This window comes from Neoarius graeffei, chromosome 5, assembly GCF_027579695.1.
Source record: "Neoarius graeffei isolate fNeoGra1 chromosome 5, fNeoGra1.pri, whole genome shotgun sequence".
NCBI classification, from domain to species: Eukaryota; Metazoa; Chordata; class Actinopteri; order Siluriformes; family Ariidae; genus Neoarius; species Neoarius graeffei.
The window spans coordinates 72,499,623-72,519,942 of record NC_083573.1 but is presented as its reverse complement, the minus strand read 5'-3'; the positions used below and the strand labels follow the sequence as shown (position 1 = coordinate 72,519,942).

General features: G+C 41.5%; 1 protein-coding gene across 4 annotated transcripts in view; it reads left to right on the top strand.

Moving 5' to 3' along the window:
- tsnare1 (T-SNARE Domain Containing 1) overlaps positions 1-20,320 on the top strand; it is a 437,024-nt gene that overhangs the window by 194,623 nt on the left and 222,081 nt on the right. For all 4 annotated transcript variants that reach the window (XM_060920699.1, XM_060920698.1, XM_060920697.1 and 1 more), the window contains exons 5-8: positions 1,211-1,301; positions 1,658-1,732; positions 1,930-1,986; positions 13,843-13,998. In XM_060920699.1, coding sequence (XP_060776682.1) covers positions 1,211-1,301; positions 1,658-1,732; positions 1,930-1,986; positions 13,843-13,998 — 379 coding nt within the window. The remainder of the gene's footprint in view (positions 1-1,210; positions 1,302-1,657; positions 1,733-1,929; positions 1,987-13,842; positions 13,999-20,320) is intronic.

Sequence of the window (20,320 nt, the reverse complement as noted above, 5' to 3'; positions counted from 1 at the left end):
CTGCCTGTTTACAAAATCAACGGCTACTTTACCCTACTGTAAGTTAGAGAAGGGCTTTTTTGTGTCTGGAATAGGGGAAAAAAGTGGGCCCTGTAATCAGATGGCATCACACATGTCTGGCATTTCCTAAACTGTAACTTAAAGAACCAATGGTGTAACACAAAACTGAGGATTACTCTCTTGCTTCACCTTGAAAGTCCACTGTTTCTGTGAGAATACAGTGTCTCTGTGGAATGAATGACAGTGACAGACCATTCATTCACACTGAGTACACTAGAGCAATTTCTCCTTTCCATCACATCCTTCATTTCCACTCTCCAACTTTAAATCAATATTTAAGAGGAAGGTGGACTACCTGGTCTATGCTGCGTAGCTTTGGGGTGCAGCGGGTACTATGGACAGCCATTCTGCACTGGGTTTTAAAAACTGGGATCAAGCTGTATAGAGCACAGACATGAAATCAATGTCTTATCCACACCCTCAGTGTGCCTGAGGAGAACAATGCATTTCTGTCAGAAGATTAGATTTGAGAAGCCCTTCACCCCCTGCCTTGCATCTCACTAGGCAGGGCCCTTCTAACTTAAATAGCAAATAACATACAATTGGTAAGTATTTTTTTCTCTATTTTCATTCTCATCAGATTTCTGTCATAAGCTTTTGTGATTCCCCCTATTGTTTTTTTCTCAATTTTAATAATTCTGTCTGTCATACCATTTATAAGTTACCTATATTTTATTCATCATTAAATTTGTTTGCTGTCTAAAGGATGAGATTCATAGTAAGCATTTTATTTATTTCGTTTTATTTGCCAAATTAATTTTGTTTTATTTATTTAACAGTAGTGGTTGCAGGTGAAGATCTGCCAGAAACTTTATGCATATGACTTTCATCACCTGGGTTCTGCATCTGGCACCAACCCACAATGCTCAGCCCTATTGTAATGTCACACAGTCATTAATATTGAGCCATTTAATTGGTGAAACATAATCTATGGAGGGTTAGCCAGGATAGCCTGTGTGTGTGTGTGTGTGTGTGTGTGTGTGTGTGTGTGTGTGTGTGTGTGTGTGTGTGTGTGTGTGTGAGATACACACACAATACAGTGCTTTGGAATAGATGTCATATTTGCAATCATCTGACTCGCTGCAAAAACCTGCAAGACCCATAAAATTCTCTCTCTCTCTCTCTCTCTCTCTCTCTCTCTCTCTCTCAGGCACACCATACAGCAACAAACCAATAAAGTCATTACAAACACAAGCCACCTTATCAAACAGCTCTTGGACATAATCAGTGGCTCCTCTCGGGTAAAGTATTAATTTAATTTCTCTGACTTGTGTATCTGCATAGTTCTACCTTAAACCTTACATATTGTACATCTAGGAATGGAATGACGTTCTAGACAATGACTAGTGTTTAAATTAGAAATGGATTGTCTGGAATTTAGTGAAGAATTGGCAACAGTGAATAATTTGTGTCTAGGTTAAAGCTTTGCATCAATACATTCTTAATAAAGTATGAAATGAGTGGACTGAGGCTATTAACATACAATAACAAGACTGCACCAGGCCAGTGGTCAAGTGAATGATGTAATTGTTAAATATGACAGATGTATTATTAAATGTCTGTTTTGTGCAGTAAATTATGAGTTCTCTCTCTACAGCAAGATCGGCTTCATCTGATGAGGCTGAAGACAGAGCTGTCAGAGTCTGTGCAGCGTTACGGTGACCTGCAGAAGGTGAGAGCAGTGCTAAAGCTCTCTCTTTCCCAAACACCTTAAAAAAAAAAGGCATTTGTTGCTTTATGACCAGTTAATAAAGTACATGTGTAATACACTCAATATATTTCATTTAGGGCTGGGGGGGGGGGGATAATTTTCCTTCAGCTGGGAGTTCATTCAATCTGCATATTAATGTCATTTTTCTTTCTCATCAGAAAATTGCAGACCGTTCAAGGGCCTTGCTTCCTCCAGCACAAAAAGAAAGAAAACAAGTAAGCAGATCCAGGGGTGCAGTAATGGGGTGGAGTGGAGGGTGGTGATGGGGTAATGCAGATTATTCCATAGGGATCTGAAGAGACAGGGACCTAGAAAGATTACATCATTTTATATGATTTTTAGGTTTACGGAAACATTTTAAAATTGAAATTGTTCATTCATTGAATCATAATTAAAGAGTAGTTTTAGATACAGTGCCAAAGCCATCTTACATTCTGCCAGTGTCTCTAAGAAAATTATTGTGCTATGACAATTTGATTTGTAATTCAAGTAAGGCTTCCATAAAAAAATTAAAAAATCAGGAAAAATAGCAAGGAAAAATAAAATAAAAATGGTGAAAACAGGATGTCACTCAGTTTTTCTGAGGTGGTCAAGCTATACTTAAACTTTTATAATAATAATAATAATAATAATAATAATAATAATAATAATAAAGAAGCTTATGCTATAGTACTTGCAGTTGTCACATGTAAATGGTGTGACAGAGCTGTCTAAACTAAACTCCATGTGCTCCTGGGAAATTTGTAGCATTTAAGAGCCCCCCCCCCAAAAATCAATAATAGAGCATACCCTCAACTTCTGTGCTAAAATGTCATGTTCACAAGAACACTGAAATGAAAAAGTCTAACTTGAAAGTAAAAGTGAAGTAGAAAGTGATACTAAGGACACTCTTTAGCCTCCCCTTCTACATTTCAGCCTGGTTATAAACAACTGGAAAACCATTTACCAATTATCCCATCATTCCATCCCATCAGGTGGCAGCAGTGCAATGCAGATACAGGTCAAGAGCTTCACTTTATGTTCCAAAATGATTTCAGTTACTTTGAGAGTGGCATTATTGTTGGTGCCAGACAGGACAGTTTAAGTATTTCAGAAACTGCTGATCATCTGAGAATTTCATACACAACAGTTTCTAGAGTTTGCAAAGAACAGTGCAGCCAAAAAAAAAACAAAACAGCAGTTTTGCAGGCAGATTGAACAAAAAGGAAAGCTATGCTAACTCAGATAAGCACTCTTTACAATCATGGTGAGCAATAAAGCATCTCAAAACACAAAAATCTCATCTCATTATCTCTAGCCGCTTTATCCTGTTCTACAGGGTCGCAGGCAAGCTGGAGCCTATCCCAGCTGACTACGGGCGAAAGGCGGGGTACACCCTGGACAAGTCGCCAGGTCATCGCAGGACTGACACATAGACACAGACAACCATTCACATTCACACCTACGGTCAATTTAGAGTCACCAGTTAACCTAACCTGCATGTCTTTGGACTGTGGGGGAAACCGGAGCACCCGGAGGAAACCCACGCGGACACGGGGAGGACATGCAAACTCCGCACAGAAAGACCCTCGCCGGCCACGGGGCTCGAACCCGGACCTTCTTGCTGTGAGGCGACAGCACTAACCACTACACCACCGTGCCGCCAAAACACAAAAATGTTTGACATTTTTAACCTTGAGATGGATGGGCTACAACAGGTCAAACTGGGTTCTGTTCACTAGAATTGAGGTTTGGGAAAATGTCACCTTCCAATTCACATTCAATATATATGTTTTCTTTTTTAATTAGTAAAAAGAATGTCTTAAAGTAGTGATGGATGTTGTTTCTCTTTACTTAGTTGAGTGGTTTTTGACATAATATGGATTACTACAGTTGTGGAATACGGATATTTACTGGTTTATTATTTAATATTTATTGTTTGATTATCTCCCCCCTGAGATGGACTGATGGATCAGGGCAGCATCAGCAGTGATGGGGATGCTAAACTGGTCTGTTGTGGTAAAGAGAGAGCTGAGCCAAAAGGCAAAGCTCTCAATTTACTGGTCCATCTACGTTCCCACCCTCACCTATGGTCACGAGCTATGGGTAGCGACTGAAAGAATGAGATCGCGGAGACAAGTGGTAGAAATGAATTTTCTCCGCAGGGTGGCTGGGCTCTCCCTTAGAGACAGGGTGAGAAGCTTGGTCATTCGGGAGACACTCCAAGTAGAACCGCTGCTCCTCCACATCGAAAGGAGTCAGTTGAGGCGGTTCGGGCACCTTGTTAGGATGCCCTCTGGATGCCTCCCAAAGGAGGTTTTCTGGGCATGCTCCACTGTGAGGAGACCCCGGGGCAGACCCAGGACACGCTGGAGAGATTACATCTCTTGGCTGGCCTGGGAACACCTCGGTATTCCCCCGGAAGAGCTGGTGGAGGTGGCCGGGGAGAGGGAAGTCTGGGCTGCTCTGCTTAGGCTGCTACCCCCGCGACCTGGATTCAGATAAGTGGTAGAAGATGGATGGATGTTTGATTATCTCAAATGAATTTAGAAGGCCAGAAATGCCATTAATTAACTTTTGACAAGGCACACCTGTTTAAATGAAAAGTCAATAGTGTGGAACGTGTCAAGGTAAACCATGGCTACACTGAAGGATCTGAAATATGAAACTTTTTTTTACCACCTTTTTGTTTACCACATAATTTTACACACACACACCTGTTCTGTATATTATTTCATAGTTTTGATTTCTTAATTATTGTTCTACAATGTAGAAAATAGTCAAAATGCAGGAAAACCTATGAATGAGTAGGTGTGTCCAAACTTTTGACTGGTACTATACATCCATGAAAAAGACAGCATATTTAGAGTACATTTGTATGCCAGTTTTGTACATAATCGTAAGGTTATTTGAGCAAAGTGCATCCTAACTTTGTTTGAGAATGGACATAAAATGTTTGGTGATTATGGCGAGACAGACAGAATTCAACCCTTTGTATTAACAACACATCCAGGTTACAGTATCTTCAGAATAATTCTGTATCAGAGATTAGCATGAATAAGGTATTTCACTGTAAGTGGCTATTAAACTGACAACCCTTTTTTGAAGTGCATGAGAACTGACATCCATAAGGTCATATCCCTTCAAGCATGACATCTAGTTGATATTGCATACTGTCATAGAATGCTGGGGTGACATGAAAGCATTTCTGATTCAGATGTCACTCCAGATTGCACATCAGAATTCTTCAACTGTCATGCACCTGTGATGCAGACATTATAGTACACAGATACAGATTCACACTCTCATCCAGATGCTCTCCCCCCCAGAACTTTGTTTCACCTATTCACTTCACACACTGCCTGAGCAGTGCCCGGAGTTGTTGCTTTCATGTGCAATTCTGTCATTTGTATCTGCTTCCCTGATGAGTTCCTCCCTGTTGTCAGTTCACCTTAGACACTTCAAGCAGCAAGAGGCAACAAACAGGATAGATATTTGTATAACAATACAAATGCAAAGTTCACAAGCAAAACAAGCAGAGCTGTTTCAGGCCACAGGTGGAGTGGGTTGTTTTGAGTCAGATAGTATTTGAGACTTGTTTGATTGCTAAGCTTCCCCTGAGTCTCATATCTTGGAGATCAAAGAGGGAAGTTATGTATCAGTGCCGACAATTTCTGAGTGTATCATCAAACTGACTTCCAATTGGTACAGAATCATTTCTGCAGGAAAGGCTCTTGGGTTGGTTCAATAAACCACCATACAAGTATGTTTTAGGGAAACACACTCATTTTTCTTACCTTGATCTGCTGTCATACTGTATCTTTATGTTTTAGAATCAAAAACAAATCTAAATTCAGCATACTGTATTCTGGATATGTACAGGATCTTGGAAAAGTATTCACCCCCCTTGGTGTTTGGCCTGATTTGTTGCATTACAAGCTGGAATTAAAATTGATTTTTTTTTTGGGGGGGGGGGGGGGGTTAGCACCATTTGATTTACACAATATGCCTGTCACTTTAAAGGTGAAAATTGTTGTTTTATTGTGACACAAACAGTAACAAGAAGACCGAGTCATCTATATCCCCCACCCTATACAGTATACCAACTATTGTATATACTGTACCAAGTTTCAAGATATTATTTGTCACATTTTTCAAGTTCTGCTGCAGGAAACCAACCCTACCTCTTTACACTGACCTCAGCAGCCCATGGCATAAGCCCACCGGACCTTTGGTCCAGGTGAGCCAAAATTAAAATTTCTCATATTTCTTAGTATCAAAAGGCACATATACATTACTTAATCAATACATATACCAATTTTCAAGACCATACCATTCATAGTTTTCAAGTTCTGCTCCGGAAACAAAACCTACCCCTAAGATTAACCTGAGAGACTAAGTCTGAAATTGTTTCCATGGAAACATGAAAAATTAAAATTTCTCAAATTTCTTAGTATGAAAAGGCATATCTACATCAACTTGTTAACATGTATACCAAGTTTCAAATCTGTATCAGGAATAGTTTTGGATATATGCTCCAGAAACGAACATTGCTCTTAGAAACTAAGTCAAAATCTATTTTTTTTATGTAAAAATTTGAAAGATACTTTTTTTTTTCAAAAATCCAAAATAACAAAAGGCACCAGTTCATGTGTTGCTTGATATGTAGGCAAAGCTTAATGAAGATATCTTCAGTAGTTTTAAAGATATGGCCCGTAAATGAAAATGTGACTAGGCAGACGGATGGATGGAACACATGTCTATATCCCCCACCAAACTTCATTTGGGAGGAGGATAATTAAGATGGAAAAACAGAAATCTGGAGTGAGCATAAGTATTCACCCCCCCAAAGTCAATACTTTGTAGAGCCACCTTTTGTTGCAATTACAGCTGCAAGTCTCTTGGGGTATGGCTCTATTAGCTTAACACATCTAGCCACTGGGATTTTTGCCCATTCCTCAAGGCAGAACTGCTCCAACTCAAAGTTAGATGGATTTCATTGGTGTACAGCAATCTTCAAATTATGCCACAGATTCTCAATTGGATTGAGGTCTGGGCTTTGATTAGGTCATTTCAAGACTGTGGCAGCGGGGGCATGGTCAAGCGTCGGTCTGTGACTGGAGGGCGGAGTCAGGGAAGGTAAGTGGCAGAATCACTACACCTGATGTCAATTAACCTGTGTTTGTCTGTCTCCCCCAGTGACCGCACCCTATATAAGGAGGGAGATAGAGAAGGAAGGGAGCTCTCTCCCGAACCAGATGACTAATGTGTGTGTGCGTGTGTCTGGGTGACTGGGAATTTGTGTGTGTGACTGAAAAGTAACACAATAAAAGAGTTTTTGACAACTCAGTTCTGGCCTGCCGTACTTCTGTGCACCACCCCCCGCTCAAAGTCTTACAAAGACATTTAAATGTTTCCCTTTAAACCACTCCAGTGTACCTTTAGCAGTATGTTTAGGCCCATTGTCCTGCTGGAACATGAACCTTCGTCCCAGTCTCAAACCTTCAATTGACTCAAACAGGTTTTCCTCCAGAATTGCCCTGTATTTAGTGCCATCCATCTTTAGTGTCATCCTTCAATCCTGACCATCTTTCCTGTCTCTGCAAATGAGAAACATCCCCACAGCATGATGCTGCCACCACCATGCTTCACTGTAGGAATGATGTTCTCAGGGTGTTGGGTTTGCGCCACACATGACATTTCCCATGATGGCCAAAAAGATCAATTTTAGTCTCATTTGACCAGAGAATCATCTTCCATGTGTTTGGGGAGTCTACCACATGCTGTTGGGTAAACTCCAACCATGTTTTCTTAAGCAGTGACTTTTTTTTTTTTTTTCTGGCCACTCTTGCATAAAACCCTGCTCTGTGGAGTGTATGGCTTAAAGTGGTCCTGTGGACAGATACTCCCGTCTCCACTGTGGACCTTTCCAGTTCCTTCAGTGTTATCTTTGGTGGTTTTTTTGCATCTCTGATTAATGCCCTCCTTGCCTGGTCTGTGAGTTTTGGTGGGTGGCCTTCTTTTGTCAGGTTTGTAGTGGTGACATATTCTTTCCATTTTGCTATAATGGATTTAATGGTGCTCCCTGGGATAGTCAAAGTTTGGGATATTTTTTATAACCCAACCCTGAGCTATACTTCTCCACAACTTTTGTTTCTGACATGTTTGGAGTGCTCCTTGGTTCTCATGTTGCAGAGTCAGGGTCCTTCCAGAACAGATTGCTTGTGACAGATCATGTGATACTTTGATTGCATACAGGTGGATCTTAATCAACTAATTATGTGACTTATGAAGTGAATTGGTTGGACCAGATCTTATTTAGGGGTTTCATTCGGAAGGGGGTGAATACCCATGCACACTCCAGATTTCTGTTTTTTTTTTTCATATTAATTATTGTTTGTGTCACAATAAAACAACAATTTTCACCTTTAAAGTGGTAGGCATGTTGTATAAATCAAATGGTGCTCACCACCCAAAAATCAATTTTAATTCCAGCTTGTAATGTGACAAAACAGGACAAACACCAAGGAGGATGAATACTTTTGCAAGTCACTGTATGTGTCATTTTAGAATATGTAACACAGGAGATAATTATATTTTCACTGAGCTTTTAATCTAGCGAGAAGTGATCCATCAAGCAGAACAGAAATTCATTCCAGAAAATAGTGACTCTTTTTTTCATTCAGTTATTCTGTTAATGAAGCATTTTCTATACTCTGGACACTTACAGTCTTCCAAATATTAATTGTGTTTAATGGGTGATGAGTGGTTATACCATCAAAAACAGGATTATCTTCTGTTCCAAGTATAAAAGCAAAAAGAGGTCATGAGGATGTTTTTTGTGTTTATATCCCCAGACAGTGGAACTGCCTTACCCCAAACATACAGAAGGCCTCTCTAGTTAGCTATTACATGAATACACACACACACACACACACACACACACACACACACACACACAAAAAAAAAAAAAAAAAAAACTTTGCTTTTGTCTTACTTTATAGTTGTTGCAGCATTTCACATTTTTAAATAGGCATGAAAGATTTAATGCTTTGCGGGCAACAATTTTGTGTTTTAATGAAAAAAAAAGTTGTTTTTTTTTAATCGTAATCATTTGCTTTATGATTATTTTTGTTATTTTGTAATGATTGATATTTATACAGCATGTAATTATAGCAGTGCTGTTATCATTTTACTTCATTATTTTTGTACAAATCTACATACATATATACACAACTCCAAATCAGAAAAAGTTGGGATGGGATGGAAAACGCAAATAGAAAAAGAAAGCAGTGATTATCAATTTACTTTGACTTGTTTTTTCACTTGGCCTAGAAGTTGAGGAGCAAAGATGAGCTGAGGATCTCCAGTTTGTCAACAAATACATGAGAAAATTATTGAAATGTTTGAAAACAATCTTCCTCAAAGAAAGCTACAAAGGGATTTGTATATTTCACCCTCTATGGTGTGTAATATAATTAAACTATTCAAGGAATCTGGAGAAATTTCAGTGTGTAAAGGGCAAGGGCACAAACTTCAGCAGAACACCTGTGATCACTATTCCCTCAGACAGCACTGCATCAAGAACTGACATTTGTCTATAGCTGATATAACCACATGGGCTTGGGGTTACTTTGGCAATCCTTTATAAAGCGCTACAATACTGAGTTACATTACATGACATTTAGCAGATGGTCTTCTCCAGAGTGACATACGACAATTGCAAAAGTCAGGTACAGGAAGTGCTGAACTTCTCGACAAGAAAGTTCTAGTACCAACTGAACAAGTGACAGAATAATACTTCATGTAATATTCTGCTGAAAGTACCAGTACTCAACAAACAGCCAAGTAAGCAAACCAACCATACAAGTAAACGGGGGGGCAAAAAAAAAAACCCTCCAATGGCTAACCCCAGGTTAGACAGTACACAGCCTGGCTTGGTCTAGACTGATATGCAGTCCACAAATACCAGTTCAAACTTTACTGTGCAAAAAGTAAGCCTTATGTTCACTGTGTTCAGAAGTGCTGTCGACTTCTCTGGCCTCAGAGGTATCTGGGATAGACCATCACACAGTGGAAACATGTATTATGGTCAGCTGAATCAGTATTCCAGGTGCTTTTTTTTTCTTTTTTTTTTTTTTTTAAATGGATGCCGTGTGCTCCCTACCAGAGATGACAAGGACCATCCAGACTGTTACCAGAAACAAGTCCAAAAGCCAAGGTCTGTCATGGTATTGGGTTGTGTCAATGCTCTTGGCAAAGGCAACTTGCACTTCTGTGATGGCAGCATTAATGCAGAGAAGTATCCTGAGACTTTGGAGCAACATATGCTGCCTTCAAGACAACATCTTTTCCATGGATATTTCAACAAGACAATGCAAAACCACATTCAGCACACATTACAAAGGAATGGCTGTGGAAGAACAGGGTGCCTGTCCTCAGTAGGAAATGTGTGGCAAATTTGAAATGACAAAATATGAGAATGTTGACCCCGTACTGTTGCACACCTTAAGACCTGTTTACAGGAAGAATGGGACAAAGTAACACCTGAAACGCTTCATCACTTGGTGTCCTCAATCCTTAAACATCTTAAGTGTTGTGAGAAGGAATAGCAGCATTATAAAGTCGTAAACGTTTACTACTTCAACTTTTTTGAAATGTTGCAAGAATCAAAATTGAAAAAAGTGTTTATCTCATCTCATTATCTCTAGCCGCTTTATCCTTCTACAGGGTCGCAGGCAAGCTGGAGCCTATCTCAGCTGACTACGGGCGAAAGGCGGGGTACACCCTGGACAAGTCGCCAGGTCATCACAGGGCTGACACATAGACACAGACAACCATTCACACTCACATTCACACCTACGGTCAATTTAGAGTCACCAGTTAACCTAACTTGCATGTCTTTGGATTGTGGGGGAAACCGGAGCACCCGGAGGAAACCCACGCGGACACGGGGAGAACATGCAAACTCCACACAGAAAGGCCCTCGCCGGCCCCGGGGCTCGAACCCAGGACCTTCTTGCTGTGAGGCGACAGCGCTAACCACTACACCACCATGCCGCCAGAAGTGTTTATTTTGGAAAAAAATGGAATTCATGAGGTAAAACATCAGTTTGCTGTTGTATTATTTTGAGTGCAATTCAGGTCAAAGATTATTTACAAGTCCATGTTTTCAGTTTTAATTTCAACTTCAAGATACCACCCCAACTTGTTCTGATTTGGTGTTGTAAATATATATTTTGCTGGTCATATGCTTTAATACACTAGCCAGTGTAATATTAAAGAAGCTAAATTTAGACCCCAGGCATTTCTTGGCTACCTGAATTCATCTAAGGCAAGGGAAAATTGGTTTTGCCTTTAGGTTATGTAAAACTAATAAATGGAGAGTGATAAGTGAAAGAAAAGTTTAATACTGAGTTAAAATCATATTTAGAAATTCACATGTTTGTTCATTGATGAAATACCTGTGGAAATTATCTTTAGCTAGTAAAAAGCTAGATGCCAGATTTGATACTTTCTAGTGCCTTGGAATGTGTTTTGGAAATCCAACAGAGATTTCACTTCATTTCAGTACAGTTTTATCTGTTAGTATTTCTTTGTTGGTTCAAATTGCATGTTTGTGTTGCAAAGTGCTTTATAAATGCTGAGATTGAAACAGAGCACAGGCAAACAAAATCAGAATGCAAACAAGCCCTCAGTGATTTTTTTTTTTTTAAACCTGTGGTTTTACACAATCAAAGAAATCCTCCTGCAAAAGATTTTGAATAATTATACTGGTATATCCCTAACCTGAAGTAGAAGCATTTAGAAGCATTTAAAAAAACATTCTGTGGATGCAATCCAGAAAAAAGCAGGTATATTGAGGAGTTGGTAAAATGTACATCAATTTCTATATTATTAACAGGTTATGGTAAATATGTAAATATTTAGCTCCCATAGTAGAATGATAACAGTATCATTAGAGGGTGGTTAGCCCAGAGGAGATGGTGCTGTTCAGAGTGTCATTGCGCTGGAATGAGATGTAGTCTATTAGCGGTGTTAATTCTGAGATGGAGGAAATGGAATACAATGAATCATCCAGTCAGTCATCCAGTGAATAGCAAAAACAATAACTTGCCTCAGGCATCTTGTGTCATACATATGCAATTAGAAAAAATTAGCAGATCAACTTTGCTCTCTCAGTAACCATACAAGATATTGGATCTTCAGTCTAGTTTAGAGTTTTGCCTAACAAAGTCTAACTAAAGTTATTTTTTTTTAAAAGTTATGCATTTGTGCATTTTAGTTGGAAATGGAAAAACACTTTTTTGTCACTCTGCAGCAATGATTTCCTAGGTTTTGCATCAGAATATCCACTGATTATGGTGTTACTGATTTTTCAGAGTATGTTATGTGTCATTGTTGACAGAAAGCAGTTTGAGAACATATGATGAAAAAGTATTTTGTGTGTGTGTGTTTATCTGTACGCATGTGTATGGGGTATTTACAGTGGGGAAAACAAGTATTTGATCCCTTGCTGATTTTGTTGGTTTACCCACTAAGAAAGACTCGATCAGTCTGTAATATTAATGGTACGTGTAGTCTAACATGCTGAGACAGAATATCACAAAGAAAATCAAGAAATCGACTTTAAAGAATTTGTATTAATTTATTTGCATTTTATTGAGGAAAATAAGTATTTGAACCCTCTTGCCAAAAGGACTTAGTACTTTGTGGCAAACCCCTTATTAGCAAGCACAGAGGTCAGACGTTTTTTGTAGTTGATGACCAGGTTTCTGCACATATTAGGAGGAATTTTGGTCCACTCTTCTTTGCAAATGACCTCTAAATCATCAAGATTCCGTGGCTGTCACTTGGCAACTCTGAGCTTCAGCTCTCTCCATAGATTTTCTATAGGATTCAGGTCCGGAGACTGGCTGGGCCACTCCATGACCTTGATATGTTTCTTCTTCAGCCATTCCTTGGTTGCCTTGGCTGTATGCTTTGGGTCATTATCCTGCTGGAAGACCCATCCACGACCCATTTTAAGCTTCCTGGCAGAGGGAAGGAGGTTTTCACTTAGGATTTTACGGTACATGGCTCCGTCCATCCTCCCATTGATATGGTGAAATAGCCCTGTGCCCTGTGCAGAAAAACACCCCCAAAGCATAATGTTACCACCTCCATGCTTGACAGTGGGGATGGTGTTCTTGGGGTCATAAGCAGCATGTCTCTCCCTCCAGACACGACGGGTTGAATTGATGCCAAAAAGCTCAATTTTGGTCTCATCTGACCATAACACCTTCTCCCAGTCACTCTCCAAGTCATTCAGATGTTCATTGGCAAAGTTCAGGCGGGTCTGCACATGTGCTTTCTTAAGCAGGGGTACTTTGCGAGCACTGCAAGATGTTAGACCATTGCGGTGTAAAGTGTTACCAACTGTTTGCTTGGTGACTGTGATCCCAGCTGCTTTAAGATCATCCACTAACTCTGCCCGTGTTGTATTAGGTCTATTTCTCACCGTTCTCATGATCCTGGAAACCCCACGAGGTGAGATCTTGTTTGGAGCCCCAGACCTAGGTCGATTGATGATCATGTTGTGAGTCTTGTACTTGCGCACAATTACACCAACAGTTGTCACCTTAACACCCAGCTTCTTGCTAATGGTTTTGTAGCCCATACCGGTCTTGTGCAGGTCTACAATCTTCTCCCTTAAATCCACAGAAAGCTCTTTAGTCTTTCCCATATTGGAGAGTTTGGAGTCTGACAAACTGATTGATTCTGTGGCCAGGTGGCTTTTATACAAGTCATTAGTGATATCAGGTGTCTTCAATTTAGGTGACAAGGTAATTTGGAGAGTCTAACTTGTCTGTATTAACAAGAACTCTTGATGGTTACTAGGGGATCAAATACTTCTTTTTCTCAATAAAATACAAATAAATTAATATAGATATTTAAAAGTTATTTTCTGGATTTTCTTTTTGATATTCTGTCTCCACATGTTAGAATACACCTACCATTAAAATTACAGACTGATCAAGTCTTTCTTAGTGGGTAAACCAACAAAATCAGCAAGGGATCAAATACTTGTTTTCCCCACTGTACCTCTGCAGAGTCAACAGACACCAACCAGTGAGCTGTGTGAGGATCCACTGGTTGGGTCAGCAGATACCATGGGAGGAGATGACCAGCAAGCGTTCCTGTCTGAGATCAGTGAGGAGGATGTGGAGGTCCTGCGCCAAAGGGAAGAAGCTCTGCTCCAGATCGAGGTTTGTATTTGGTTATCTCAGTAAGTCCCACTGATTTCAACATCACCTTTTAGAATAAACAAAGTATTGGTTAGGGTGTGATGGAACCTTAACTTGATTTTCTGTAGTCATAGTGTCTCCCAGCATATTCTGATTGCATGCTTTAGCACTCATAATGAATTGTGCCAAAATTTGCTAATATCAGCACAAACTGCTGAAAAAGATAGTGCTGGCTAAAACAGAAAGGTGTCAGCATTAACTTTTTCAGCAGTTTGTGCTACACTAGCTGTTCTGAGGGATTGGACCATATGGGATAGCCTTTATGCCCCATGCAAATAAATGAGCCTTTGACACCCATGACCCTGTTGCTGCTTCACCAGTTGTCCTTCCTTGGACTGCTTTTGGTAGGTACTAACCACTGCATACACTGAACACCCCACAAGATGTGCCATTTTGGAGATGCTCAGACCCAGTCAGGTCGCCATCACAATTTGGCCCTTGTCAAAGTCACTCAGATCCTTACACTTGCCCATTTTTCCTGCTTCTAACAAATCAACTTCAAGAACTGACTGTTCTCTTGCTGCCTAAGATATCCCACACCTTGGCAGGTGCCATTGTAACAACATAATCAATGTAATTCACTTGTCAATGTTTTTAATTTTATGTTTGATCAGTGTGTGTGCGTGTTGGGGTTTCCCCCCCGGTCATATTTACAAACCAGATGGAATTTTATATTGGTTTAGCACTGCTTAGCACTGTTCTATAAGTTTTGTCTGCTGTTCTTAGTGTTCTGAAAAGCAAATTAGGAAACCACCCTTCAGTGTTTCTCTTTGATTCTAGATTTTGACATTTTAGTGTGAAATGAGCTGGTAGTGGTGACCTTTTGAATTCCAACAAGAGCTGATCTGGAAGGCAGAGGTACAGTAGGTAGCGTTAGTGCCTTATAGCGCCAAGGTTCCCGGTTTGATCATTTTCTCTCAACAGCCCCTAGGGGTATATGTGCATGGTGCCCTATGATTGACTGGTGTCCCATACAGGGTGAATATCCTAGTCTCAAGCCCACTGCAAACCTTACTAGGATAAAGCAGTTACTGAAAATGAATTAATAAAGCACTGCTTGGACAACAATTACCATAAGAAGTGGCTACCAAAGTGTCTGAGTAGAGATGATCTGTTTGAGCACGGAAGTAAATAGAAGGGTTGTTTTTGTTGTTTTTTTAGAACCCCATAAATTGTAAATAGGAATCATATCAAGTTCAGTGTAATTGTTGCATCTTTCCTCATTCAACGTTAATCACGTTGATCGCGTACAGTACATTGGGTCCAGCATGAAATATTCTTTAATAATCTGCAGAAAATGATTTCTGCAATCATTTCTTATTGATTTTGACTATAATTATACTTCAGCTTACCCAACATATAAAGTCTACACTGGGTAGATGCCCAAGATCACCTTCTGTTTCACTGCAATCAGTTCATCAGAGTGTAGTTTAAATTAATATTCCATGGTACTTTATACACAATACAAAAAAAAAAGTGTTCATAAATTCATTAGAGGAGCAGAAATTATCCTTTTTTTTCTAAAAATAAATGGCATTTTGTTTTTACCTTCCAGAATATCTTTATCCAGTTTTGAATGCACACACACACACACACACACACACACACACACACACACACACACACACACAATGTCTCATCTCATTATCTCTAGATGCTTTATCCTGTTCTACAGGGTCGGAGACAAGCTGGAGCCTATCCCAGCTGACTATGGGTGAAAGGCGGGGTACACAAGTCGCCAGGTCATCGCAGGGCTGACACATATGGCCCTTTTCCACTACCCTTTTTCAGCTCACTTCAGCTCACTTCAGCCTGACACGGCTCGCGTTTCGACTACCTCAGAGCAGCACGACTCAGCTCGCTTCAGCCTTACTTAGCACCTAATGGCCCTTTTCCACTACCCTTTTTCAGCTCACTTCAGCTCGCTTCAGCCTGACACGGCTCGCGTTTCGACTACCTTAGAGCAGCACGACTCAGCTCGCTTCAGCCCTGCTTAGCACCCAAAACTCGCACGGTTTTGGAGTGGGGCTGAAGCGAGCCAAACCGAGCCGAGTGGGGCTAGGGGCGTGAGGAGACACTCCCCTGTGCACTGATTGGTGAGGCGGAGTGTCCTCACATGCCCACACACGCCCCGCGAGCACGCTGGGATATGTAAACACCATAAACCCGGAAGAAGAAGAATTACGAATTATGAGAATTTCTGAAGCCTTATGCACCTCGCCTCATCTATACGCTCTTGCCAGTATCTGTTGGCGTTGTCGGTGACAACAAGCCACAGCACCAAGACCAGCAACACTAATGACTCCATGTCCTCTATGTTTATTGTTTACTATCCGGGTCGTCAGACTACTGCTTAAAAGGTCACTGATGTCACTGTTTGCGCCGCCTAACGACATCACGTGACATCCACCCACTTTCGCTAACTCCACCCAATGTGTCCACCCACTTCCAGCCAGCACGGTTCAGTGCAGTTGTAGTCGAAATGCAACTCCAACAGCCCCACTCAGCTCGACTCAGCCCAACTCAGCACGGCACGACTCAGCCCAACTCAGCCGCGTTGGTAGTGGAAAAGCGGCATAAAACTCGTACGGTTTTGGAGTAGGGTTGAAGAGAGCCAAACCGAGCCGAGTGGGGCTAGGGGCGTGAGGAGACACTCCCCTGTGCACTGATTGGTGAGGAGGCGTGTCCTCACATGCCCACACACGCCCCGCGAGCATGCTGGGATATGTAAACACCGTAAACCCGGAAGAAGAAGAATTACGAATTATGAGAATTATGAAGGCTTATGCGCCTCGCCTCATCTATGTGCTCTTGCCAGTATCTGTTGGCGTTGTCGGTGACAACAAGCCACAGCACCAAGACCAGCAACACTAATGTGGGTGCAATCAGTTAATTAAGTGATCAATCTCATTAAATCAGTCTCATTAAATTTTGAAGGTTAATAATTAAAATGAATCAATCCCATTGAATCGTTTACTTTGACTCATTTGAATTGAATCATACCATAGAATCAGTCTCATTTAGTGAATCGTTCAGTGAATCGTTCAATGAATCATTTAGTGAATCATTTAGTGAATCACACCATTAATCCTGGTGCTTAATAATAAATTACCAAACATCTAGATTATGGTATATTTCCAAATTATTACAATCACTTACCACATTACATAACTTTTATATGCACCCTTTTGAATTCGAGGGAGATTGGGGACTTCATATTGTTGTTCACACAAATAAAACAGTTTGTTTAATAAATGAATTTATTATACAAAGATAAAAATAATAAATCAATATATACAAGCAGTGAGGTGTGTGTGTATATATATATATATATATATATATATATATATATATATATATATATATATATATATATACACACGTGTGTGTGTGTGTGTGTGGCCTAGCTTGTTGCTAGCTCAAACAAAGGAATGTTATCTAAATAGAACAAAGGATTAGCTCTGTTGCTAATGTGTGCTTGTGTGTGTGTGTGTGTGTGTGTGTGTGTGTGTGTGTGAAGGACTTGACCATGTGTTTAGCCTCGTGTAGCTAACTACATGTGGTGGAGGCCTAGATTAGCCTTGTGTTGCTAGTGTGTGTTTGTGAATGGCCCCTATGGCCTAGCTAAAGTGTGTTTGTTAGGCCTGGTGAGGCCTACTGAGCACGTGTCGCTAAAGACAAAGGGAAGCTATCTAAAGTGTATCAGGCCTGGTCAGGCCTGTTGAGCACGTGTTTTCTCAGTAACAAAAAGATTCCACACTCATAACATTACCAACTCACTGAAACCTTGATAAGGTCAAAATGTATGATAAGGAAATTAGTGTTAGTCAGAATAAGAGAGAGAGAGCAGGAGCATGCACAACCTATCAAACAATTGAGAGAACATAGAACCAAAATAAATCAACACGCTGCGTGTCTAACAGTGTAACAGATAAACCTGGGTTTAAATTCACACTATTTCAAATAAAAGCAAATTCCTAAGACTATCCTAATTATGCCCAAATGCCAAAATCTTACTTAATCCTGCCTTTAGCAAGATATGAAGAACTATTCGCCGGTGTAGTTTCGGGCCTCGCCATGGGAGCACGTGAGCCGCTCGTGATGGAGGCGTAGAAAACTTTCGGGTCCAGCGGAGCACTAGGGTGGTTCCCGTGGAAAGCAGAGGATTCTTGGTCCGAACCTCAGCGTTCGTGAAGAAAAGTCTCTGATCAGAATCAGATGCACAGCGCTTTTGAGTTAAAAGGATTCAATCGCTTCTTAACTTTTGACTGCCTGGGCTGCAGTCGTGACGTCACTTCTAATGCAAGTAAACCGGTTGTAACTCAGGTTGAGTTTAAAGATCGCGCGACTCTAGAGTTTACCTTTGCCAAGGGTAAGAAAGAAAATCGCACTGAGTGATGGATCTTGCAAGAAAGAAGGCGTCTTTTTGGGTGGAGAGCATCCCTTTGGTGCATCTAGCTCTCTTGAAAACCGGACGCGAGAGACAAAAATGGAAGCGTTGTCCCATTGTTTTATGTGCGCATGGCGGACTGACGTAGATGATCCCGCCCACATGTGACATAGGTCACACGGAAGTTGCCTGGGAATTGTAGTTCTGACACAAGATGGCGGCATGATACCTACACTAACGACTCCATGTTTATTGTTTACTATCCGGGTCGTGAGACTACCGCTTAAAAGATCACTGATGTCACTGTTTGCGCCGCCTAACGACATCATGTGACGTCCACCCACTTTCGCTAACTCCACCCAATGTGTCCACCCACTTCCAGCCAGCACGGTTCAGCGCGGTTGTAGTCGAAATGCAACTCCAACAGCCCCACTCAGCTCGACTCAGCCCAACTCAGCACGGCACAGCTCAGCCCAACTCAGCCGCGTTGGTAGTGGAAAAGCAGCAATAGACACAGACAACCATTCACACTCACATTCACACCTACGGTCAATTTAGTGTCACCAGTTAACCTAACCTGCATATCTTTGGCTGTGGGGGAAACCGGAGCACCTGGAGGAAACCCACGCGGACATGGGGAGAACATGCAAACTCCGCACAGAAAGGCCCTCATCAGCCACAGGGCTCGAACACGGACCTTCTTGCTGTGAGGCGACAGCGCTAACCACTACACCACCGTGCCGCCCGTGTGTGTATATATAAAAATCTCCTTCTCACCCCCGGCAGGGGGGTGGTATCCATGTCATCCTCAAGCTCGGGTCCTCTACCAGAGGCCTGGGAGTTTGAGGGTTCTGTGCAGTATCTTCAATGTTCCTAGTACTGCGCTCTTCTGGACTGAGGCTTCAGATGTTGTTCCTGGGATTTGCTGGAGCCACTCTCCCAGTTTGGGGGTTACTGCCCCAAGTGCCCCCACTACCACAGGGACCACGCAACCCTTGACCTTCCACATCTGTTCCAGCTGCTCTTTCAACCCTTGATACTTCTCAAGTTTCTCATGTTCCTTCTTCCTGATGTTGGCGTCAGCTGGGATCGCCACATCTATCACCACCACCCTCTTCTGCTCTTTGTCCACCACCACTATGTCCGGTTGGTTAGCCAGGATCTGTTTGTCAGTCTGGAAGCTGAAGTCCCACAGAACCTTGGCCCTGTTGTTCTCAGCCACCTTCTGTGGTATGGCCCATTGGGACTTGGGTACTTCTATTCCATACTGGTTGCAGATGTTCCTGTATACTATCCCAGCCACTTGGTTGTGCCTCTCCATGTACACTGATCCAGCTAGCATCTTACACCCTGCTACTATGTGCTGGACTGTTTCAGGGGCTTCTTTGCACAGTCTGCATCGTGGGTCTGATCTACTCTGGTAGATCCTGGCCTCGATGGCTCTTGTGCTTATGGCCTGTTCTTGTACTGTCATGATTAGTGCCTCTGTGCTGTCTGTCAGTCCTGCATTATCCAGCCACTGGTAGGATTTCTTGATATCAGCCACTTCCTCTATCTGACGGTGGTACATGCCATGTAGGGGTTTGTCTCTCCAGGTTGTCTGTTCCTCCTCCTCCTCTGCACTCTCATCAGGGTTCTGCTGCCTGAGACATTCACTTAGCAGTTCATCCTTTGGGGCCATCTTTCTGATGTATTCTCGGATTTTCAATGTTTCATCCTGGACTGTGGTCTTGACGCTCACTAGCCCTCGGCCTCCCTCTTTCCGCTTAGTGTATAGTCTCTGGGTGCTGGACTTGGGGTGGAACCCTCCATGCATGGTGAGAAGCTTTCTAGTCTTGATATCTGTGGCTTCTATCTCCTCCTTTGGCCAGTTTATGATACCAGCGGGGTATC